Source organism: Bos indicus, chromosome 29, assembly GCF_029378745.1.
Source record: "Bos indicus isolate NIAB-ARS_2022 breed Sahiwal x Tharparkar chromosome 29, NIAB-ARS_B.indTharparkar_mat_pri_1.0, whole genome shotgun sequence".
NCBI classification, from domain to species: domain Eukaryota; kingdom Metazoa; phylum Chordata; class Mammalia; order Artiodactyla; family Bovidae; genus Bos; species Bos indicus.
In genome coordinates this window covers 30340966-30366087 of record NC_091788.1, presented here as the reverse complement: position 1 = coordinate 30366087, position 25122 = coordinate 30340966, and the positions used below count along the sequence as shown (strand labels likewise).

The following is a 25122-nucleotide window of genomic DNA, read 5'->3' as shown; positions in this document are numbered from 1 at the left end:
GCCATGCCAGGCAGTAAATGGCATGGCTGAGGCAGTTGAGAAGTCAAGGACGGGCAAAGGGCTACCCCGAGGTTGGTCCTTGCTGTTGCAGAGAGCACAAGGGGCTTCCTATCAGATAAGGCTCTGAAGGAGCCTGACTCAGGGGACTTCCTGGGCGGTCCAATGGTTAGACTCCACGCTTCCATTGCAGGGGTCATAGGTTCGATCCCTGGTCGAGGAACTAAGATTCCACATACCACACAGCCAAAAAATAGGACCAAAGAAATGAGAATGAAGGAGCCTCGGTCCCTGCAGGAGCTAGTGAAGAGAGTTGGTGACTGCAACAGCTTTTGGGAATTATCTCAATGATTGCTAACACTTCCTCAAAGAGGAGCCCTGGATGTAAGCTTTGTATGAAATTCTTTGTTTTTAGAACTGAATTTAAGACCACAGCTGTTTCAGATTTCTCTTATAAGAATTTAATTGGTATGTAATAGCATAGTTAATTAAATACAAATCAATAGTTTAAGGGAACTAATTGATACTTAATATGAATGGGGAGAAAAACTTAGTTCTAATATAATTAACTCATATGAAATTAGCAATGAAAGAGCAATTATGTCTTTACAACAATGTAAAGTTTATAGTGCTTTAATAAACTTAGCATTAGCAAGCAATGAGATTCAAAAATTATGAAACAGGTATTACTGGGCTATTAAACATTTATTACTTGTCCTCAAGGCCCAGAGTCATGCACTAGTCAGAATTAATAAACTTTTACTATCCCTCTCTTCAGGACTCTTTCCTAGAGAGCTTGATCAGTAAACTGTGATCTTTGCATGATTTACGGGCATCCTTATTGCCTGGGATGTGAGTGATTATGCTGAAAACACGAGCAGGCAGACCCAATGCAGAAAGCAGTTTAGTAGAATCTCGGCGAGAACTTTCCAAACATGACACTCCAGCATCCTGCCACCCAGGGGGCCATCGCTGGGCAGAATGGCTCGTGATGAGAGAGGCCATGGGTACTGACACCCAACCAAGGCAAACGCTAGACAAGTCAGCAGCCCCCCAGGCCCTTTGAGATGACCACCCCACCCCATACAACTCCTTTTTCCTCCTCAAGACACTTACAGCAATTATTGTTGTTCATGTAGAAATAACTCCAGCTCAGCCTCGTGACACTTTTTTAGTTGAACTGCTGCTTGTGTTCGACTTGACTTTTTCACAGGCTAAAAGTCTCCTGAGAGTCCCTTGGACTGCAAGGAGATCCAACCAGTCCATTCTGAAGATCAGCCCTGGGATTTCTTTGGAAGGAATGATGCTAAAGCTCAAACACCAGTACTTTGGCCACCTCATGCGAAGAGTTGACTCATTGGAAAAGACTCTGATGCTGGGAGGGATTGGGGGCAGGAGGAGAAGGGGACGACAGAGGATGAGATGGCTGGATGGTATCACTGACTTGATGGACGTGAGTCTGAGTGAACTCCGGGAGTTGGTGATGGACAGGGAGGCCTGGCGTGCTGCGATTCATGGGGTTGCAAAGAGTCAGACACGACTGAGTGACTGAACTGAACTGAACTGATGTCCTACCTACATCAGTGGTCCTCAGCGTTTTTGGCATGAAGGACCAGTTTCATGGAAGACAGTTTTTCCATGGGTCAGGGGGCTGGAGGGGTTGGTTTCAGGATGATTCAAGTGCATTACATATACTGTGCTCTTTATTTCTATTATTATCACATCAGCTCCGCCTCAGATCATCAGGCATTAGATCCTAGAGGTTGGGGACCCCTGCCTTACATAACCAGCCAGATTGTAATCCCATTGGAAGGAAGCTTATGTTATGTATTTTTGTCTTGAGCATCATGCCTCTCGAGTGTTTGGGGTTAAATTTTTAAAATATTGATTTAATTTGACTGTGTTGGGTCCTGGTTGCAGCACGCTGATCTTCGACCTTTGTTACATCACGTGGGATCTTTTCTTGTGGTGCACACACTCTCCAGTTATGGCACACGGTCTTGAGAGCGTGTGGGCTTCAGCGGTTGTGGTGTAGAGGCTTAGTTGCTCCACAGCCTGTGGGATCTTCGTTCCTCGACCAGGGATCGAACCCGCATCCCCTGCATTGCAAAGCAGATTCTTAACCACTGGACCACCAGGGAGTCCCTGTGGGTTGGGTTTTGTAGCTGCCAGTTTGTGAGTGCGTGCTGGTGGTGGAGGGGTGGTGGCAGCATCATATCGTCATCACCTGATGTCACAGGTTAGGGTTAGAGCCTGTATCACCCTCCTGCTTTGTGTGTAAACTGTCATCACGTGAATTGGTCTGTAGACCACGATATTCGCTCTCCAAGGGCAGTGAAGTTGCTTTAAGATGTGTTTCTTCAGATCTGAACTCATGCTCATGTGATCATCCAGGACCTGTCTACCTGGGGATCTTTCAAATACAGGAAATCCGTCATGCACCGTTGTCATCCATAAGCAGCTTCCTCGCTCCCTCCAACTCCCCATTGAAGACCCTGTGGGGTCTTCCCGTCCCCCTGCTTGAGCCTCTCTGACCCTTAGCCTATTGTCTAGGCCGAGAAGCATCTCCTGCGTTGCCACTTACTCTCTGTTTCAGGCACCTGTGGTCACTGACCTCGCCTGTGACACCCCCGGCTGGTCTTCCCGCCTCGCTTCACTCCTCCAGCCCCGCTGACTTGTCACGGCCACACTGATCTTCAAAGATGCCACCTCACAGCTCATTGAGTCACCCTGGACAGGGCATATCACTCCCTGAGTCACCCCTTTGGCATCTGTTTAAAAAAAAAAAAAAAAAACAAAGGAAGAGGGGAAGATTTGATCACCTCTAGACTGCATTCTGATGTTTCAATTTCACCCTCATTGGGGGTTTCTTCGAGGTCCTTTACACCAGGTGCTGTCGCATTGGATTTGCATATCAACCAAGTGAGGAGGGTCTTACGAGCAGTATCCACATTTTGTAAATGAGAAAAGTAAAGCCCAAAGAAGCCCTGGGGACTGCTCAGGGCAGAAGCGAGGCTCCGGCTGGCGCTGGTGGTTTTGCAGCCCACGCGGCCCCACTGCCCCCAGGTGCTCTGCGTGGCTCCCGCCAGGTCCAGCTGACGTCTTTGCCATCTGCTCTCGGGCACCAGCTGGGGAGCTATTTTCAGCCCCTGCTCTGCTCTCCCATGTCAAGATGGTGGGGGTGTGGAGGCTGCGAACGTCCCCCTGAGAAGCCCAGGGTCTTTTCACCTGCATTCTCGTCTTGGGCTGTCCTGGGAGAGCAGGAAGAGAGGGAACATATCCACCCATCGCCTCTTGCTAGGTGGGTTGCAGTGGTCACACAGCTGCTCTTCCCCGTCTGGGCTTGCCTTCTCCTAGTCGTCATCTGCATCCGTGCTAAAATGACCTTTAGAAGATGCAAGTCTGGCCTGTCTTCTGCTAAGCACTCTGTAGAAAAAATACAGACTCCAAGGCAAGGCTCACCAGGTCCCCCAGAATCTCGTCCCTGGCTCTGTCTCCTGCCTCTTTCTCCACTCCCAAAATCTTCGCTACAGCCACACCAAACTGCCTGCCCACCACACTCTATTTCTTGTTCAGTAGGCTCCTAGGGACATGCTCCATCTGATAGCTTCAGGTAATAAATGGATGCCAGTGCTGGGAAAGGGCAGGAGGGTAGCAGGATAAAGAGACGACAGAGGTTGAGATTGTTGGTTGGCATTACCCACTCAATGGACATGCGTTTGAGCAAACTCTGGGAGATGGTGAAGGACACGGAAGCCTGGCATGCTGCAGTCCATGGAATAGCAAAGAGTTGGACACGACTTAGCAACTGAACAACAGCAAACGTGAAGGGATAGTTCTCAGCAAGTGTCCCTGGACCATGGTGACTGGGCAGGGCAGGAACAGGTGGGCTTCCAAATGCCTCAGATAGCCTCAGGTGAGGAAGCGAGACCCGGCACCCGTCCACTGTCACCAGCTCTACCTGTGATTACTTCACAGCCCATTCATTTCTGGCCAGGGCACCAAGCGAGCACTCTTTGGGCAAATGTCATCCACACACTGACAGCAGGAACGCTCAAGGCATTCTGGGTTGACATCAAGACACATAGCTAGTGGCTTTCCTGGGAGCTCAGTGCTAAAGGATCCACCTGCCAATACAGGAAGCACGCATTCAATCCCTGGTCCCGGGAGATCCCCCGTGCCTCGGAACAACTAAGCCCGTGCACCACAACTATTGAACCCACTCTCTAGAGCTCAGGAGCTGCAACTGCTGAAGCCTGTGCACCCTAAAGCCCATGCTCTGAAACAAGAGGAGCCGCCACAATGAGAAGCCCATGGACCACAGCTAGAGAGTAGCCCCTGCTCTCTGCAGCTGGAGAAAAGCCCGAGCAGCAGTGAAGACCCAGCACGGCCGGAAATAACTAAATAAATCAATGAAAATTTAGAAGACACATAGCCAGCCCTCCCTCCCCACCTTCCTTCTTTCCCATCACCTCTTGTGCCCACCACGCCCACTGCCCCATCTTAGCAGCCCCTCTGACTGCTCTCTAGTCAGCTGGTGCCTCTCAGGAGTCTTCTGAGTGGTCATGTGATGCTGCCCCCTTCGTCCCCCATGACTAAGGGACAGAGGTCAAAGAGTCTTGACCAACAGAAATAGCCAGGCCACAGAGAAGACCGGTTCCTCCCCTCTTCCTGTCTATATTAGCTTGCTAGGGCTGCTGTGACAAAGGGCCACCAACTGGATGACTTAAACATTAAAAAAGGTAATGTCTACCAGTTCTGGAGGGCTTCCCTCATAGCTCAGTCGGTAAAGAATCTGCTTGCAATGCAGGAGACCTGGGTCCAATTCCTGGGTTGGGAAGATCCCCTGGAGAAAGAAATGGCAATCCACTCCAGTATTCTTGCCTGGAAAATCCCATGGACAGAGGACCCTGACAGGTTACAGTCCATGGGTCGCAAGAATCGGACACGACTTAGCGACTAAACCACCACCACCACCAGTTCTGGAGGCCAGGAGTCCACAAAAGACACTGGCAGGATTGGTTCCTTCCAAGGGCCTGAGGAATGGCTCCCTTCTGGCTTATCAACAACCCTCTCCATGTTCACATGGCATTGTCCCCGTGTGAGTGTCTGTCCCAAATTTCCCGTTTATGAGGACACCAGTCATAATGGATTTCGTGCGTGTGTGCTCTGTCACTTAGCTGTGTCCGACTCTTGCAAACCCATGGTCTGTAATTGGCCAGGCTCCTCTGTCCATGGGAATTTTCAGACAAGAATACTGAAGTGAGTTGCCATTTCCTTCCCCAGGGGATCTTCCCAACCCAGGGATCCAACCTGTGTCTCTTGATTGACAGTTGGCTCTTTACCACTGCTCTACCTGAGAAGCCCCATATTGGATTAGAGTCCCCCTAGTGATCATTTTAACTTGATTACCTTGGTCAAGTCTCTATCTCCAAATAAAGACACAGTCTGAGATGCTGCGGGCTTCCCTGATAGGTCAGCTGGTAAAGAAGCCACCTGAAATGTAGGAGACCCTGGTTCGATTCCTGGGTCCGGAAGATCCGCTGGAGCAGGGGTAGGCTACCCACTCCAGTATTCTGGCCTGGAGAATTCCATGGACTATATAGTCCATGGGGTCACAAGGAGTCGGACACAACTGAGTGACTTTCACTTTCACTGAGATATTGCAGTCAGGACTTCGGCATCAGGTTTAGGGAAACCCAGTTCACTCCGTGATCCCACAGGACCGCTGATCTCTGCTGACACTTCTATGTCTGTCTTTTAAAAAATATTTATTTGTTTTATTTATTTGGCTGCGTCGGCTCTTAGCTGTGTCCTACAGGCTCTTCACTATGGAACGCATGATCTTTCATTGAAGCACGTGGGCTCAGCAGTTGTATCATTCAGGTTTAGTGGCCCTGAGGCATGTGGGAACTTAGTTCCCTAACCAGGGATCAAACCCGTGTTCCTGCATTGGAAGGTGGATTCTTTACCACTGGTCCACCAGAGAAGTCCCTCAGTGTCTGTCTTCATTCATAGCATCGGCTAGCCCTGGGATCATAGCACGAACCCTAGGAATTAAGCCAGAAATCAGACCTGGATTCCAGCCTGAGCACTGGCCAGGCTAGACTGTGCTTTGGCCTTGAATTGTCATTTTACTTCTCTGAGCCAGTTTCTGAAACCAAAATGGAGGAAATCACTTCTGGCCTTGCCTGCCTCACAGAGCTACTGTGAACACCCAGTAAGACAGTGAGTATGACAGTATCGTGAAAAAATAAGTATCCCACAAATGTGAAGTAATATCTCCGCAATACCATGATTACTAGGAAGAATAAAGGAATCCTCAGGCTAGAAAAAGTCCCATCCTCACCCTCAGAAACTGAAGGAAAACCATTCCTTTTATGAAGCCATCTTTTTTTATACCTCCCGAGAGGAAACTGCACATTTCCCAGACTCCTATTCCATGAATTACAGTGTTCATTCACTCCAGGCCGTCCTCACCTGACCTAATCCCCTGTGGCTCGGTCAAGCCCATCTGACCCATTCTCTCTGGCCTGGGTCACTGCCCATTATTTCTCAGTCATCTCTTTCACTAAATCAGACTTTTCCTGATCGCTCACCATGTGCCAAGCACTGTGCTTCGGACCACGGACCCTGAGCCTAAGAAGACACTATCCCCACCCTTCTGTGGCCCACAGGCTAAAGGCTGGCAGTTCCTGGGGTGCAACCTGGCTTTCTCCCTAAGAAATATACCCCTTCTCAGGCAGTGCTTCCTTATGTAGGGTGTGTGCGTCAAAGTCGCTTTAGTCATGTCCAACTCATTGCACCCCCTTGGATTGTAGCCCTCCAGACTCCTCTGTCCATGGGATTCTCCAGGCAAGAATACCGGAGGGGGTTCCCATGCCCTCCTCCAGGGGCTCTTCCTGACCAGGGATTAAACCCCTGTCTCCTGCGGCTCCTGCATTGCAGGCTGATTCTTTACTGCCGAGGCACTGGGGAAGCCCCTCCTTGTGTAGCAGTGTCTCCTAACTCTTTGTTCTCCTGAGACAGCACCCTCCACACCTTCACAGGCAGGTGACCCTGGCCTTCTTTGCACTGAACTGTCCTTCAAGCCAGGATGACTCCATTCACGTCAGTCTTTTTCCGTGGGCCCGTTCAGTGCATCTGGTGGTTCTGCTACTGATTAGTGCTTAGCCAAAAGCTGCAGCCCCAAAGTCTACATGGAGAAGACCTCAGCCTCTTGCTGTTTTAAAATGCACATCTGGAGGACTTCCCTGGTGGCCCAGTGCTTAAGACCTCACCTTCCGATGCAGGGAATGTGGGTTCGATCCCTGGTTGGGGGTCTAAGGTCCCATATACCTTGAGGCCAAGAAACCAAAACATAAAATAGAAGCAATATCATAACAAATTCAACAAAGCCTTCAAAAATGGTCCACATCAAAAACAAACAAAAAGTCTTAAAAATAAATAAATAAAACGGGTATCTGGGATCTGACTCCACCATCAGTCCCATACCACCCGACAAAGAAGGTGGCCGTCTGGTGGCTGACCCAGCTCACAGTGTGAACGATACCTCTTCTATCACATTCCATCATCTCTCCACTAATAGCCTGGTTGATCTGGCTTGTTGGAATCGTAAGCTGTTGGTTCGTGTGCCCTGCATGTTTCTCTCTGGTCACTATCTTTGACCACACCTGCGTTTCCAGATTCTCCTGGAATCACACCTGGGCCCTGACCTGCTTCTTCATGTATCACCAAGGACCTCTAATTTACCTCTGCAAGTCTCTCCCGAGAACATCCTCAATTTTCATATATGGATAGCCAGCTCATTCTCATGTATTTAATCCCCCAACCTGCTCGTTCTTGCAAAGATCCCAGTGGCTTCTCCCCACTTTTCAGTAAAGACTTAGTCAGAGAGCCCTCTCTCACTTAATAAATTTCTGCAGTGTGCTTATTAGTGCCTTGTAATATAGATGCCTAAATAATTAAGACTAACCCACACGTGTCAAATTAAATGAGCCAAATACATTGAGAAATTGCTTCGGCCTCCATTTCTCTTATTAATCAGGTTTTTTTAATATAAAAAAGAAAGTCTTTTCCTGCTCATTTGCAAAAATCAAACATGGTCCATGAGAATCTTACTTATAATAACCGTGTGTACATACAGCCTCTTTCATTGGGCAATACCCCTGGTGGCATATTACATGACATAGGACAGGGTGGGTTGGGGTGGCAGAGACAGTCAACTCAAAGTCAGCAGGTGATCCACAGTCTCTAAATCTGTAGGAGGACCATGCCCCTCCATTTCCCTGAGAGTTGAGGGGATGGTCCAGGAAGCCCTGCAGGAACACTGGCCGAAATTCACCCAGAATCTTCTGCCCACACTCTTCTGCCAGAGTTTGTTCCTGGGCTCAATGCAAGAACCCAAACCCAAGCTCCCTTTCTCATTAGGAGCCACTGCTGATGTACTTCAGATGAGCATAGGAAGTCAGTGGAAAATATAATAGGAATCATCAGCAATTGTGTCATTCTCATGATGAACAATATGCGTGCAGTTATAATGGGCTGGTTAACTCTGAATGTCGTCAGCATGTTGAGGTTTCAATAGGGTCCTGGGCTAGAGGCTTGTTTGCTGGGGCTCAGAGCCGCCTCATAGCTAGAGCTTCTGCAGCCCCTCCTCCTGGCAGGCTGCATTCCTGCCTCTTGAAGGTGGTTGTTAGAAAGAATCCACAAATATAGTAAGTAAACATCAAAGGGGCTTTGATCCGCATGGCTTTCGACAGAGCAGGAGCCCCTGAAGAAAGGGCCGAGGCCTTGGATGAGGGAACTTAACATCGTCAATTTGGGCGCCTGAGATGTAAGGCTGTTTGAAGTGAGGGCGTTTTGGCTGTGCCTTCAGACGAGCAAGCGTGGAGAGAAAGGAAGAGAAGTGAGTGCCTTTGGAAAAGGCACACTCAGATCTGCTTCTCTGCTCTTTACTGATAGTCAATAAACCCCTTTAAAGAATCAAGAGATCAAAGCCCGCGACCTCCCTGGGCCATGGCATTCCGCCACCACCCACCATGCTTTGTTTTCCTCTGGGGCGGGAGCCCCTGAGCTTGACTTATTTGTGTCTCTCGGGCCCTTTCCTCCTGCTGCTCCGAGAGGCTGGGCCTGGACCACAAGAGGTGGGGGGAGGGCTAGAGGAGAAGGAGCCCAGCCTCTATAGACTCTGGCAGTCTAGATGCCGACTGGCCAGGGCTCAGAGTATCACCAAGTGTCGGGGAAGAAGATGCTGTGACATAACCCTCCATGGCACCCTCCTTCTCTAAGAAACTGATGGAGGGAGTAGCCAGGCACCTGGGAAGCTGACGAAGCCTGGGAGGAGTTGCAGTCCCATCCCGGCCTCTGGAAATCATACCCCTTATCCGTTTTCCCAGTTAATGGCGGCTGCCACATCTGTATGACTTCAAAGCAAAGAGGTAGGGGTGCGGAGGCTACAATAATCATGGGAAGTCACTTAACATTTTTGAACTTCAGTTTTCTCATCTGCATAGTGTGAATAGTAATAACCCATCTGCCTCCCTCGTGCAGTGGCTGTGGGGAATCCAAAGAGAAACCTGTTTCAGAACCCACAAGTGCTGATGATGAATCAGGAGTAAAGGTCAGATGTGTGTGCACACTCAGTCACGTCTGACTCTGCATGGAATGTAGCCCGCCAGGCTCCTCTGTCCATGGGATTCTCTAGGCAAAAATACCGGAGTGGGCTGCCATTTCCTACTTCAGGGGATCTTCTGGATCCAGGGATCGAACCCATGTCTCTTGAGTCTCCTGAATAGACAGGCAGATTCTTTACCACTGCACCACAGTTAGGGCAAAGGATAGATACCGGAGAGGAAATCTTGACTGGTTAACCAAGGTACTCCAGTCCAGGGCTTATATACAATGGACACTGATTTTCAGAATATCGTCGTGCAGGAAAATTGGTCTCTTGCATTTGCTACCTGGAATCATTGTTCTAACTTGTTGTTTTATTGGGTCAAAGTCTTCTGGGACCCGAGTCTATGTCTTATGTTTCTTAGCCATCCCCACCCCTGTGCTCCACACTGAGTCTACGCTCCTAAGTGTCTGATGACAATGCTGAATTGTGCCTGAATGTAAGGATGAACAGGGATCCTCAGCCCCAGACATTCACTCTCTCCCAAAAGTAGACTCTTTCTGCCTACACCTTGACTCCTGTATACTATGTGTAGTAAGTCACTTCAGTCATGTCCAGCACTTTGTGATCCCCTGAACTGCAGCCCACCAGGCTCCTCCATCCATTGGATTCTCCGAGCAAGAAATACTGGAGTGGGTTGCCATGCCCTCCTCCAGCAGATCTTCCCGGCCCAGGGATTGAACCTGCCTCTCTTATGTCTCCCACTTTGGCAGGCGTGTTCTTTACCACTAGCACCACCTCGGAAGCCCCTTGGCCCTTGTGTCTTCCCCTAAATTCTCCACTGTGTCTGGTTGTGCTGTTCTGTCCTGGACGCCACTGGCTGGACTCTGCCTCTTCTCTGGCTTCACCACAGTCCCGATGTAATCTGGGCATACCCCTTTCAAGCCTGGGGACTCATTAACCTAGAGAGTAAAGGTTATGACTGTGGACTCTGCCTCTTGTTCAGAGTCAGGCTGCCTCTGTTCAAACTCTTGGTTCTGCCACCTACCAGCTCTTTCATCTAAGACCACCTACCTAATATGCTCATAAATGAGGATATAATATAAAAATGGGGATAACAGTGGTAAATCATAGAGTATATCATAGTGGTACCTCAAAGAGTTGTTGCAAAGATCAAATAAGCAAATTATTGGCCTTAAGTTATGCCTGGACTGTATAAAATAGATAACTAATGAGAACCAACTGTTTAGCACAGAGAATTCTGCTCAGTGTTCTGTGGTGACCTAAATGGGAAGGAAATCTGAAAAAAAGAAAAAAGAGGGAGAGGATATATGTATAAGTATAGCTGGTTTACTTTTCTATACAGCAGAACTATCGGAACGTTGTAAAGTAACTATACACTGATAAATAAATAAATACAAATCACATTTGCGACATCTTAAAGTTATGAAAATCCTAGAAATAAACCTGATGAAAGTTTTGAAAAAAATCATGCCTGGACCAAGTGCTTTCTAAATGTTTGTTGAATAAGTAACCCTTTTGTAAGAGCAACAAGCTTCACATCTCTTGCAAAAGGACCTTCGCTGACCCCTGACCCGTTCCAAGCTCACCCATTCTGCTTTTCTTCCAGAGCTGGGCCTCCAGAAAAGAGGATGCTGTCTGGTGCTGGGCTACATGACCAAGGACAAGTTCCGGAGAATGAATGAAGGTCAGTGGGAACCTGTCTTCTCAGGGGTGATGGGGAGGGAGGACGCTCTGCCTACAGCTGTGGCAGCAGGAAAAAGACCCTGGGGCTTCTCAGAAAGGACAGCAGACCGATGAGGCTCATTTCCATGAAGCCATTCAGATAGCAATGTAGGGAAGAAACATTGTGTGCTGATTTATGAGCATTTTTTCCTACACTCTCTTCCTTCCTCCCTTTAGGTCCCCTCCTTCTCTTCCTGTCTCTTCCCTTCCCTTTGTCCCTCACCTACCCACCTGGCCCAACTAAATCTGCTTCTGTTATCTTTTCTAATCCAGACCTGATGGCCTTTCTCCTTAACATTCATATTTTTTGAATGCTAATTGAATTAACGGTGCCTCACAGGGGACTTGGGAGAATACTAAAGAAGAATAAGGCAGAGCTCTTTATTCTCAAAGGATTTCCACTCAAAAACCTGCCCTCTTTCCCAACTCCTTCAGCCCTAACTCTCCCTCTTACTCATAGGCCATTCTGTCTTCCTCTAGCACTGGGTCTTTCTTCGGACGCTTGACTGGGCCACAGAAGGCAGGAGGTGGTGGGGTGGAGAAGGTATTGGCATTCATGTGGAGGCTGGGGCATGAGAGGAATGCTGCACTTCTGGGGCCGCTGTAATAAAGAGCCAATCCCCTCATCCCCAGCCATCTGTCTCCGTGCAGCTAATAACCTTCTCCATCAGATGCCACAGATTGTTTGTCAGGATTCAAAAGTAGATAAACAATGGCTGGGGATGCCATTTATTCATTAAAGTCAGACAAATGAAGCCCTGGCTTCTCACTAGCCCAGATTGCCGTGAGCCAGGCCCCTCCCTTCCCAAGGCCCAGCGCCCCCTGTAGCCTCATTCCCATTCCAGGCGTAGAAAAGATAGCGCACCTGTACCAACTCTAGCCCCAAACTTAGACCACAGCATAGCTCCAGCGCCCTCTTCCTAAGCTCCTCAGCTGGCTCTCCTCCAAGCCTCTAGACCATGACACCACACTCCCACATGCTCCCCAGACCTAATGCCTCACCAGCTAGAGCTTTGTTGCCAGGACCCATCATGGTGACAGTTTGACAACAGTTAGGTCAGTGCAATTAAGCACAAAGAATATCACCTCCCTGGTTTCACTGCCTGCCTGTATAAGAAGGCAACAGCATCAAGACGCTACTTCTTATTTGTAGGAGCCCCATGGCTGAGCACAGCCAGCACTGAGGCTGCATTTTCTGCATCCTGCCAGTCAGTCTTCGTTCCTGACTTTTCTCTCAGCCCAGCCCTCCCTTCCCACCACCACCTTCTTGAGTGTGCAAGGCAGTAACTTCTCATTTGTGGGAACTGACAGCATGGCTCTGTCCATGGTGCTGAATAGACACATTCGCTTGCTGGCAATGCTCATTAGAGAAGCTAAAATGAGGCTCCCAGGGAATGGGGGAACCAAAAAAGTCACGAGCTTGGGTGGATTTGAAAGCTCAGGTTCCAAGTGTCTGACCCCAATAGAAGGATACTGACTCCAGATCTTGGGGCCTGTAAAGAATCATATCACAAAGGATGACGAACATGATTCGACTCCTCCCACTTTTCATAAGTGGCTCGGGCTGCTATAACAAAATACCACAGACTGAGTGGCTTAAACACAGAAATTTATATTCTCACAGTTCTAGAGACTGGAAATCCAAGATCAAAGTGCCAGCATGGTCAGGTTCTGGCGAGAGCTCTCTTTGTGGTGTGCAAACAGCAGCCTTCCCACTGAGTCATCCCACGGCAGAGAGAGAGAGAGAATGCTCTGGTGTCTCTTCTTATGTGCATGTGTGCGTGCATGCTAAGCCTCTTCAGTGGTGTCTGACTCTGTGGGACCCCCTGGACTGTAGCCTGCCAGGCTCCTCTGTCCATGGGATTCTCCAGGCAAAAATACTGGAGTGGGTTGCCATGTCCTTCTCCAAGGGATTTTCCCAACCCAGAGATCAAACCCACATGTCTTATGTCTCCTGCATTGGTAGGTGGGTCTTTTACCCCTAGCGTCACCTGGGAAGCCTGTCTTCTTAAAAAGAAGTTTAAATACATTTGCCGTAAAGAGAGATACAATGGTAATACCCTGAACAAGAGCTTAAGGAAATGGTAAGAAAAACAAATGCACCCTTGATAGCTCCTTAGACATTGTTCAAGTAAAGAAGAGGGGAAGAAAGGGGACTAGAAGAGGACTTGGGGGCAAGACTAGGATCTGATTACTTCTAAGAATGGTTAGCCTTACTTTGTGCAACAACTAAACTAAGACAGCATTTTAAAATTATTTTATTTTAATTGGAGGATAATTACTTTACAATATTGTGGTGGTTTTTGCCATACATCGACATGAATCAGCCATGGATGTACATGTGTCTCACCATCCTGAACACCCCTCCCACCCCCCTCCCCACCCCATCCCTCTGGGTTGTCCCAGAGCACTGGCTTTGAGTGCCCTGCTTCATGCATCAACCTTGCACTGGTCATAAGATGGCATTTTAACAGTCTTTATGTCTTTAGTTTGGCTGGGTCGGGTCTTGGCTTCGGCACACGGTACCTTTGTTGATACATACAGGAGCTCTCATTGTGGCCAGTGGGCTTCTCTAGTGTCCATGTGGGATCTTAGTTCCCCAAACAGGTATGGAATCCATGTCCCCTGCATTGGAAGATGGATTCTTAGCCACTACACCACCAGGGAAATCTTTTTTGTTGTTCAGTCACTCGGTTGTGTCTGATTCTATGTGACCCCGTGGACTGCAGCACTCCAGGCTCCTCTGTCGTTCACTATCTCCCAGATGGCATTTTAAATAGGTTTTTCTTGTTAAAAAAAAGTAAGATGCCAAAACAACGCCCCTTCTCTTTGAGCCTCTTTTCAAACACACACAAGCCACAAAAATGGGTTATTCCTTTCAATGGATTGTGATCCACTTGGCTGGGAATGAGTGATTCTAGGTGCTTTAGCCCAATTTATATCCTCCCCCTAGTAAAGATGAACTGAGAATCAAGCAGGAGGCAACAGAGGCATCAGCAATGGCCGGGAAGTAGCAGAGCAGCTTGCCCCCCATCTCTGCCTTCCTCACTGCCTGTGGTTCTCGGCTCTCCCAAATGCCCCAGTGCACATTCATGCCCACACACAGTAGCTGCTGCTGCTTCTAGGTAAACAAGGAGATGAGGGGGTGGCAAGCAAGTTAAACCACCCTGTATGAGGAGTTACAAATCTCAGCTAACAAAGAGGAGACAGGATAGGAGGTAGGTAAGTCGGTGGGGCCGAAGGGGAGATGCTGGAAGTCGGTGGGCTTTGGTCCTGGAGGGGTGAGAGGCATGAGGAGGGGAAGAGGGAGGGGCCTGGAAAGGAGGCAGATGTCTCTCTGCTCCCACTCCAGCCAGTCTAGCTACCCCAAGTGCCATATTACATATTTTTTTTCTCTTTCAAAAGCTCACACACTCAAACCCCAGCACGTCTGCACATAACAAAGAAGCACCAGCAAGCATGGGGAGCTGTTTTATGGTTTATAATTATCTTGTACCAATAGTCAAAATGATTATAACTTCCACATATTAATAATTGAACTGGAATAGCAGCTATGACATAGATCAAGAAGCAGACATCTCTGTCCACACTGCCCTACACACCTTGCTATAAATTGAACACTTGGTACAATAGTTTTTAAAAATTATAATTTTTTTTTGCCCAGATGTTGAAATTAGTGAGATACTGGAACAATTATCTGCTTCTTCTATTAAAGATAAGATGGTGATCATTATATTTGCCATTTAGTATAAATAAGCAAGACCTACTTGTGCTGCACTGAGGTATATTTGCTCTGTTTAACAGTATCTAATAGAGTGTCTGTTACCCAGGAAGAAGTGGTCCCCTATTTCATTTATTTCCTTGTTAATTTTTGTATCTTTTTTTCCCTCCATTCTCCCCTCCTTGCTACATTCCCCCCAAAAAATAACAGCTTGAGAAGGAGCAAGAGAAAAATAATGAATGAACAGGAGCTTTATAGATCTGGGGTTTATCATAAGCTAGAGTAATCGCAATTGGTGCTGTTAAACTACACAAAGCAATAAAAAAGAAAACACTATTCAAAGATCGTTTAAGGAGGCATGTGATAGTTAATGAGAGGTTTGCTCTATTTGGGAGCACGTAATAGCTTCTCGGGTAGAATCTGCAGCATTTGCAGGAATGGAAGTGGTCGGTAAAATATGTGTGTGTGTGTCTGTGTGTCTGTGTGTCTGTGTGTGTGTGTCTGCGTGTTCTTTCCTGTTTGTGCTCAACGTATCTGAGGCATCAAGTGGAAATATGGACAAAAATCAATGAAAGGCCGACAAAAAAGGAGCAAATAAAGACAGACTAGGCATGAGACTGTCACGTTTGTTTGACATAATTGTCTTCATGTGATTAAGTACATGGTGCTTTAAGTAGGAACTGCTGGAAGGAGATCATTTATTTATTCATCAAACAGTCAATGAACACGCACCATAAAAATAATACCAATTTTTCATAATAAGTGCCAGCTACTGTTCTAAGCTCTAGAGCTTCAAAAGTAAAGAAGACGAGATTTCCCTGGCGATCCAGTGGTTAAGACTCTGTGCTTCCACTGCAGGGGGCATGGCTTCGATCCCTGGTCTGAGAACTAAGATCCCACATGCCAGGCAGTGTGGCCAAGGGGGGAAAAAGTAAACAAGCTATAGTCCCTGCCCTCTCGAGCTCCGGATAAAAAACACAGTCGCATCTCAGGGTTCCTGTCACCTCCAAAGAGACCCTGCCGGACCACCTTACCTAAGTGAGATTCCCCCCTTCCCCCACCATTGAGCTCCGTTGTGACAACCAGCCTATTTACTTGGTGGTACTTACGCTAACTGATGATTATTTATTACATTGTCCCACCTAAGAGTTAGCTTCAGAAAGGCAAGGATCCTGCTTTCCTTGCCAGTCCCTGGACCTTAGCCCAGTGTCTCACACATAGAGACTAACCAACCATTTTGAAATTAAATAATTAGTTTGTGGGCTTCCCAGGTGGCTCAGTGGTAAAGAATCCACCCACCAATGCAGGAGACATGAGTTTGATCCTTGGGTCAGGAAGATCCCGTTTAGAAGCGAATGGCAACCTACATTCATGCATTGGAGAAGGAAATGACACCCACTCCAGTGTTCTTGCCTGGAGAATCCCAGAGATGGGGGAGCCTGGTGGGCTGCCATCTATGGGGTCGCACAGAGTCAGACACAACTGAAGCGACTTAGCAGCAGCAGGCAACCTATTCCGGTATTCCTGTCTGGGAGATTGCATGGACAGAGGAGCCTGGAAGGCTACAGTCCATGGAATCACAAAGAGTCAGACACGACCAAGCAACTAAACAACAAAACAATTAGTGCCATGAGTGTCAATGGAGGAATCCAGAAAGCTACCCACGGGTGTAAGGGGAATCTGGAGAAGGAGCTCAGTAGACAGAACACTCTGACACAGAGCGCCAGTCTTCAGGTCCCCAGCAATTCCCTATGACTTACCTCTCTGCCTCTCCTCCAAGGCCAGCAGTACAGTCCCTCTTGGGAAGCCAGGATCCACGCAGATCGGCGGAGAAAAGGGCTAGGAGGTGGGCTGCCCGGGATGTGTCTGTCCTGTAGCCAGCTGCCCTCCTTCCTCACCCCTCCTACTGATGGACCATCTTCTCATCTAGGGCATCGCTAGGCAGGTATTTCCCGTCAGAGCTGCAGGGGAATTGCTCTCACATCACTCACACACACACACACACACCATTCCCTTCTCTCTTCCCATCCTTCCCCCATGACCCACTTCTCCTGGAGGGCCCAGAACCGCTCTCCATCTCATGCACATTGATTGCCCAGGGTGAACCCTATCCACGGGCAGAATAGGAAGCTCTCCCATGGTGTCAGATGAGGGGCTCTGCCTGCCTCTCAGAAAACCCAGTCCTCCTCTGTGTTAGAACCTTGAACCACCCCAGGAACTACAGTGCAGCCCACTCACCCAGGGAGGCCTGGGGTCGATAGGAAGTTGCTGGAAGAGGCAGGACCACAACCCAGGTCTGCTGACGTCCAGTCCAGTGCTCTTAGAATGCAGAAAGAGGGGGCTGAGGCCACAGTCAGAGGGGACGCCCCTAAGGCTTTGGCTTGAAAACACAGAGAAGGTGGAAGGGGCAGGAGAAAGTGGAGCAGAACACAGGAGACTGTCAGCCTGATGTGGGAGAAAGTCAGGAAAGGTGGAGAGGGGGACACAGGCCGGGGAAGACCCTTTCTTTCTACAGAACCAGAAAAGCCTACTGGGCCATAGATTAGCAGTGGGAAATGAGGGGGAATGGAGGGGGAAGGAGGAAAAGGATGTTTGAGGCAGTGGAGCCCTGGCCTCCCTGCTCGGGTGTCCTTTTGAGGCCGAGGTGGACCTGCCCGTGAGGCTCCCATCTGCCCGGGCTGCGTATGTGGTAGGGGGCGGAGTCCGGGACCTTCAGAAGCACAGGCACCCTCTGCTTCTCACTCAGTTATGGGAAGCAGGTATGCCTCCCGGCTGCTTTCATCCTCCCTGTGGTGGTGATTTAGTCTCTAAGTCGTATCTGACTCCTGTGACCTCATGGACTCTAGCCCTCCAGGCTCCTCTGTCCATGGGGATTCTCTAGGCAAGAATACAGGAGCGGGTTGCCATGCCTTCCTCCCAGGAATCTTCCCCACACAGGGACAGATCTCACGTTCCGTATCTTCTACACTGACAGGCAGGTTCTTTACTTCTAGTGCCAGGGCCCACAGTCATTTTCCTGAGACAGTCTCTTAACTGCCTGCCAGAGCCCCCGGGGTGCTGGCTAATACTGTCATTTTGTTAGCTGGGGCTTTGGGGGTGCATTTTTTCTTATTTCATTTTTCTTACTGATGTGTTTTCTTCTACTGGGCTGCAAAGCCGATTATTTGTATAACGTCCCTGTTTATTATTTATGGCAAAACTCAGATTTCCAGGGTGCTTTATGATTGTTATTTAATTTGCTCGGCGCCTTGGAACATGGGTCGTCCATTTTCATTCTCCTGCCTTGATCCGACTGTGGATTTCAGAGCTTTTTCCCAGGCCTGTTCCTCCAGCCACCATTCCTACCAGGAGACCTGCTTGGCTAAAGCAAGCTGGAGGCCACCTCGACCACAGACCCTGCCAAGCTCCTTCTCGGACTTCTTTTCGCTCGCTGTTCTCTCCAGTTCTCACCAAGACCTAGAAATGTTGCCTCCTGAATATCTCTCGAACCCATCCACCTCTGTCCATCTGACAGCCACTGCCCTCACCCATCACCACCCTCCCTGACCTGGGCTGCATGTTCGCTCTCCTAACTGGCTTCTTGGGTCCATCAATCCTAGCCCCTTCCCTCCCAGTTCATTTTTCACACTTCAGCCAGAGCAGTATTTCAAAATGCAAATCTGAAAATAGCACATTGCTCTTGAAACTATTCCAGTGGCTTTCTATCACCATTAGGAAAAATACCCAAATCCTCAGCATGTTTTATAAGACCCTATAGAATCTGGTTTCTACTGACCTTTTTGGCTCCATCTTGCCCCTGTAACGCTCTGTAAAACTCCAGTCACATCAGTCTTCTTTCTGCCCCTCCAACAGGGCACGTTCCCGTCTGCCATAGAGCCTTTGTCTGTACTGGTCGCTCCTCTTGGGATACGGACCACACCTGCCCACACCCCATCCTCAGACCCTTCCCATAGCGGCTCCTGCTCATCTTTCAGATCTCAGCTGAAATATCACTTCTGCAGTGAAGCCTCCTCAGACCCACCCCTCCCTAGTCTAGACCAACTTCCTGTGTTCCATAATCTTATATTCCTTTCCTTCCAAGGGCTTAGCTAAGTCTGTACCCAGAAGTTCATTTAGCAGTTATTTAGCTCAGACCTATTTCCCCTCTCAGACTTTAAGTTCTCCTAGGCAATGGCACCCCACTCCAGTACTCTTGCCTGGAAAATCCCATGGATGGAGGAGCCTGGTGGGCTGCAGTCTATGGGGTCACTAAGAGTCGGACACAACTGAGTGACTTCACTTTCACTTTTCACTTTCATGCATTGGAGAAGGAAATGGCAACCCACTCCAGTGTTCTTGCCTTGAGACTCCCAGGGACAGGGGAGCCTGGTGGGCTGCCGTCTATGGGGTCCCACAGAGTCGGACACGACTGAAGCGACTTAGCAGCAGCAGCAGCAGCAGGTCTCCATTACCTCCCAGGAGCCTGGCATCAAGTTTGCACACAATAGACATAGTGTGCAAAGAATAGTAACCACAATGATCTTCTCTGCCCCTGGGCAGTAGCTCCCAAGCTGCTGGAACCAGGCAGCTGGACAATCACAGACTCCTAGAAGAAACATCAGAAATCACCTGGAGAAGGGGAAGCTGAGACCCAGGAGAGTGATAGGCTTGCCCAGAGCACAGCAAAGGATTGAAACCAGACTTCTGAGCCACTTCCCCATCTCACTGTGCTGAGTCCTTGAAGTGTGGGTGTGACCGACTAAGCGGGTCCAACAGGGAGGTCCGCCTGCTGAAAATGGGTTTGGGGCAGTGTTTTGAAAGAGACAAGAAGCAAGAACCTCTGGAGAAAAGGAAAGGAAGTAGGTCCTTTGATACAGACATGAAACGCACCCCTGTGAGCCCAGTACTGTGTTGCGCACAGGAGCTCCAGGGCTTGGACACAGCTTCTGACTTCAGGAACTTTGTCCTCCACTGGGGGAGCTTAGACATATTTCATGTCAAGGTGATTTTGTAGTTGTTTGGTTTTGTTTTTTCTTTTCAACCTTGTGGTTAGTATGCTTAAGGGTTAAGCACTGTGGCTTGGGAGACTGAAATTTAGGCATAGTCAGAGCAGGTTTAGAACCATACCATCAAAGAATCTTGAGGCCAGAAGGGACCCAAGGTTATCTAGTCCACATTCTCTCTTGATGGCTCAATATCCCCACCAAGTACCAATGTATGTAAATACTTGTCAACACTGTGCTGCCGTGCGCTCATTCGCTCACCAACTGACTGACTCTGTGTCTGTGACTGTGCCTGGCCCTTGGCACGAAAGACATAGTCCCTGCCCCAGAGGACAGCACAGCAATCACAACACGCTGTCACACTGGCTGCAGCCAGGTGTGTACAGAGCCTTGGGAACAGAGAAGAGGAACCCAGTCCAACTGCAGGCCAAGTGAGCAGGGCCAAGACAGCCTCCTGAAGACAGTGATAATCTGAGCTGAGCCCTGGGAGCACACTTTATTATCAGAGGCCCTTGCAACCTACACTTGAATCCCTCCAAAGACAGGAAACTCACTACCTACCAAGGCCACGGGTAGCCCCTCAGCTAGGCTCTTATAAAGGAGTTTCAAATAGAAAACACCCCTTCAACCCCAAGAGTCCACAGTTTTGTCATTCTGACTACACTGAGGACAATTAACTGGGTGACCGTTAGCAGCCACTGGCCAAAATCCCAGGGTCTCACACTGTGTCAACTCTGCCCAGGCAAGCTCCACTTTCCTCTGTCTGCCTCCCCTTCCCCATCCAGCCAGCCTCAGCCAGCCTCAAAGCTTTCATCACTGAATGCCAAGACCCCCGCCTCTACTTCCCTCCCCAGGGTGGGAGAGTCTGAATAAATGAGAGTGCTTAATGGCCTGCGGTGCCATAAAGTTTTAGAGCTGTGTACCGGAATGAGCAGGTTCAGGCTGAGATGAATTATCCAGACCTTTTATCAAAGGAGAGTCAATAAAAACCTGAAGGCGCTCACCCCATCTCCTCGGAGTGGCTGTGTCACACGGCCGGGCCCTGCGTTCTGGAAATAGTCATCGGTGGGTGCGTTTCCCACCCCCTCCCCAATCCATCTGCTTTCTTCCCTATGCCTTCCCTCCTCAAATGTATTTGTTTCTATGGTAACTGTGTTGTTACTGGTATGGGAGGAGTTTAATGACATTCAGAAGTACCAAATCAAGTCCATTTATATAATGGTTTGAAATACACATAATGGCCTGTGGAATATAGGACACGGTGACAGTTTCAGTAACTGCATACAGACTGTGGGATAAATAGAGCGAGGTGGTACTCCCCCCAACCTCCGAGTCAAACGCACCAGGAATAACCACTATTCTTAGTACAAGAGAGGTACTTCTCAACCATTACTTAGGAAAGGGTCTCAAAACGCCGACACCAAGCCGTTCTCTCGTTGAGGAAGGCTACTGGCTGGACCATGGGTTCTCTGCGCCCGCCAGGGTTTGACCGGGGAGTCAGGTAGGGCAGGTACAGAGAGGATGGGGCTGTCCAGAACTATGGAAAGAGCAGCCCTCCTGCCCTGGGTCCTCGGGCGCCCCCCTCAGCCAGCCCGAGGTAGAACACTCCAAGAGCTGGCGCTTACGGCTCCTGCGCGTCTGAGTCAGAGATTTACCTTTCAGGCACCCACCGTGTGCCTGGTGCTGGTGGGGGTTGGGGTGGGGGGGACATGGCGATGCAAAACCCATGGAGGATGCCCTTGTCTTAGCTCAGGTTCCCTCAGAAGCAGATGCTAAGCAGAGACTCGTCCAAGAGGTGCAGGAAGTGCCAGAAAGATGATAGGGAGTTGACATGAGAAAGGGAAGGTGCCCCACGCTGGGGGTACTATCGGGCCCTAAATAGGGGGGGCAGTGGAAGCCTCATCCCAGTGCGAGGCTCTGGGAAGTGCTGCAGAAGCCACGCCTCACGGTCAGGCCACCCAAAGATTGGGGTGTCTGTACAGCAGTCTGGTCAGTAGTGGCCTTTGCAGATGGAGAGAAAGACCTCAGGAGAAGGGTGGTGGGTGCTGGCGGTTGGGAACTGGCCTGAGGGAGGCAGGCGGGGCATCGGTAGAGATGACTGCAGCCCCCAGGGAGTTTTGCGTCCAGTGGGGAGACAGGCTTTCAGTGAACCAGCAGAAGGCAGGGTGATGGGAGAGCTGGAGGGGTGGGCAGGTGAGATGCTCTTGCAGCTTAGAGGTGGGAGAAGCCATTTGTTCTGGATACTGGGGGAACTTGGGGAGAGTGGGAGAGGTGAGAGGGAGCTAGCCTGCAAGTTCTGGTGCTTGGGAGGCGCCTAGGACACACACCGTTCAGTTTTCATGCTGTCACAGGGTAGGCGGTGTTTCCTCCATTGTGAAGACGAAGTTAGCGAGGCTCAGAGAGATTAGTTATCTACCAAAAACATGCAGCTAAGGTTCAAACCCTGTTTTTTTTTTAATTTTTGTGTTGTGTTTTCTTTTTTTAACTTTTTATTTTGTATTGGAGTAAAGAACCCTCCTGCCAGTGCAGAAGACATAAGAGACATGGATTTGATCCCTGGGTCAGGAAGATCCTCTGGAGGAGGGCATGGCAACCTACTCTGGTATTCTTGCCTGGAGAATCCCATGGACAGAGGAGCCTAGCAGGCTACAGACCATAGGGTCTCAAAGAGTTGGACATGACTACGGTGACTTAGCAGGCATAGCCAATTAGCAAACAATGTTGTGATATTTTCAAGTGGACAGCAAAGGGACTCAGCCATACATGTACACGTATCCATTCACCGCCCCCCCAAACTCCCGGCCCATCCAGGCTGCCAGGTAACTTTGAGCAGAGCCCGCTGTGCTCTACAGTAGGACCTTGGTTATCCAATTTAAATATAGCAGAGTGTACATGTCCATCCCCAAATCCCTAACCATCCCTTACCCCCATCCTTCCCCCCAGCAACCATAAGTTCCAAACCCTGGACTTCTTACTCCCACTCTGCCTCGGGGAGCTCCACCACCATCAAGGGCAGACATGACCAAGAGCCTGCTATACATGTATATATCCATGTGGATCTCTCTCATGGCCATAGACTGCCCTCTCTCATATCTCCCCACATTGTGCTGTCCATGGGCCCCCATTCAGGCAGTCAGGTAGCCCCTCTGATCCCACCCCAGATGTAAGCTGGACTGCCGATACCCACTTGAGTGAATTATCTGGAACTCACAGTCCTAGGAGTACGGGAAAGAGAAGAAACAGACGGAAGGGTTGGGGGAAGGCTTCAGTTCCAGTGGGCCCTACAAGTGTTCTTTCTACCCCGTCCTCACCTCCCTGCCCTGCCCTCCCAGCCCTGCTCCAAACTCATTGCCTCAGAAAATACGGCCAAAGAGGGATCATACAGACACACTTCTCTGGAGCAGCATTTCTGTCGCACGTTAATAGGTGTTCTGTAAAATAGAGGATGCATGGTCAAATAAGGTGGAGAGAAGCTGGGTGAACCCTAACTAAACAACTCTCTCCTACAAAAACTCCCAGAGCTGTTAAGTGGCCAAAGGGTGTGGAGAATCCCCCAAAGGGGGATATGGTTCTCAGAGTTCCCCAAACTTACTTGACCACAAAATATTTTCCATAGAGCATGTTTTAGGACTAGGATTTCTTGGAATCCACTTTGGGTCATAATGGTTTAAGGCCAGCTCTGCCACTGACTCATTGTGTGAGCTTTGTCAAATGAGAATAAATTAAGCCTGGTGGGCTGCTGTCTATGGGGTTGCACAGAGTCGGACACGACTGAAGCGACTTAGCAGCAGCAGCAGCAGCATGAGGACCACTGGGCTTCCCTAGTGGCTCAGTTTGTAAAGAATCTGCCTGTAACGCAGGAGACCTGGTTTGATCCCTGGGTGGGAATATCCCCTGGAGAAGGAAATGGCAACCCACTCCAGTAGTCTAGCCTAAAAAATTCCATGGACAGAGGAGCCTGGCGGGCAACAGTCCATGGGATCTCAAAGAATCGGACAGCACTGTGAGACTAACTTTCACTTTCACTTCATGAGGCCCAGTAAAAAAACAGGAATGAAAACTCTTTACAAACCATGAAGTAAATGATGCTATTATTTCTTTACACGAAAGATGGTGCTATGGTTTATTCACATAAAACAAAGTTTTATGTGAACACTCAGTTCCCAGAGAAACACTCAGTTTCCCAGAGAATATTTCGTTAGGAGTCCAAAAATAATAGTTATTACTAGTGTTTTTTCAGTAACAGGTTTGGCTCCTGATTAGTCATGTGACCTTTATTTTGACCTTGATCTCTCTTGACCTATGTTTTCCCATCTGCAAAATGGGTAAACTCACCCTCTTTGCTCCATGAATTTGTTGCCGTGATAAAACACACACAATGGTTGTGTGGTGCTTTGCACGATGAACCATAAAACACAAGGCACTATTATAAGTGTTCTAGGTTAACACCCTCAATTCAGTCCCACTTGTGCTCAGACCAAAACAGGAGATGTACTGCGGGAGGGGACTGGCTTGTGGGAGAAATAACAATGACTAATCATTTTCATCCATATTTATGATGTTGGGAGCCTTGTATGAGCTTCTCACTGAGGGGACAGGATGAATATTTCATGAGTGAACACCAAAGGTAGTATTAAGAGGAAATGGACAGAGAGACCCCCGCCTGCCTCTGCCGCCACGTTCAGCTGGGATGTCAGCACAGCTCCAAGCCCATGACTGACCCCAAGGAGCAGGGCAGCCAGTCGGGAGGAAGAGCTCAGGCCTCCGCTCAGATGGGGAGCTGTCCAGCACATACTGGCCAAGGGACCCCTGTCATGGGAGGCAGGAGAGCCGGTGCCCACTCCATACGCCAGCTGGGTAGCCTTGGGCGAGTGACTGTCACCACCCTGGGCCTCTGCTTCCACCCTGTAAAAAGGCATGATAAGCTCAGCCTTGCCTGGCTGCAAGGTTCCAGTCCAAGCCCTGTTGTTGGGAAGACGGCTTTGCCATGCACACAGGTGGGAAGTGTCCTATTCATGTCTTCATGCAGCAGACCACCATGGAGCACCCACCGCGTGCCA

At 49.2% G+C, this 25122-nt stretch overlaps 1 protein-coding gene across 3 annotated transcripts in view; it reads left to right on the top strand.

The window, feature by feature from the left end:
- KIRREL3 (kirre like nephrin family adhesion molecule 3) overlaps nt 1-25122 on the top strand; it is a 604013-nt gene that overhangs the window by 463014 nt on the left and 115877 nt on the right. For all 3 annotated transcript variants that reach the window (XM_070782709.1, XM_070782708.1, XM_070782707.1), the window contains exon 2: nt 11244-11321. In XM_070782709.1, coding sequence (XP_070638810.1) covers nt 11244-11321 — 78 coding nt within the window. The remainder of the gene's footprint in view (nt 1-11243; nt 11322-25122) is intronic.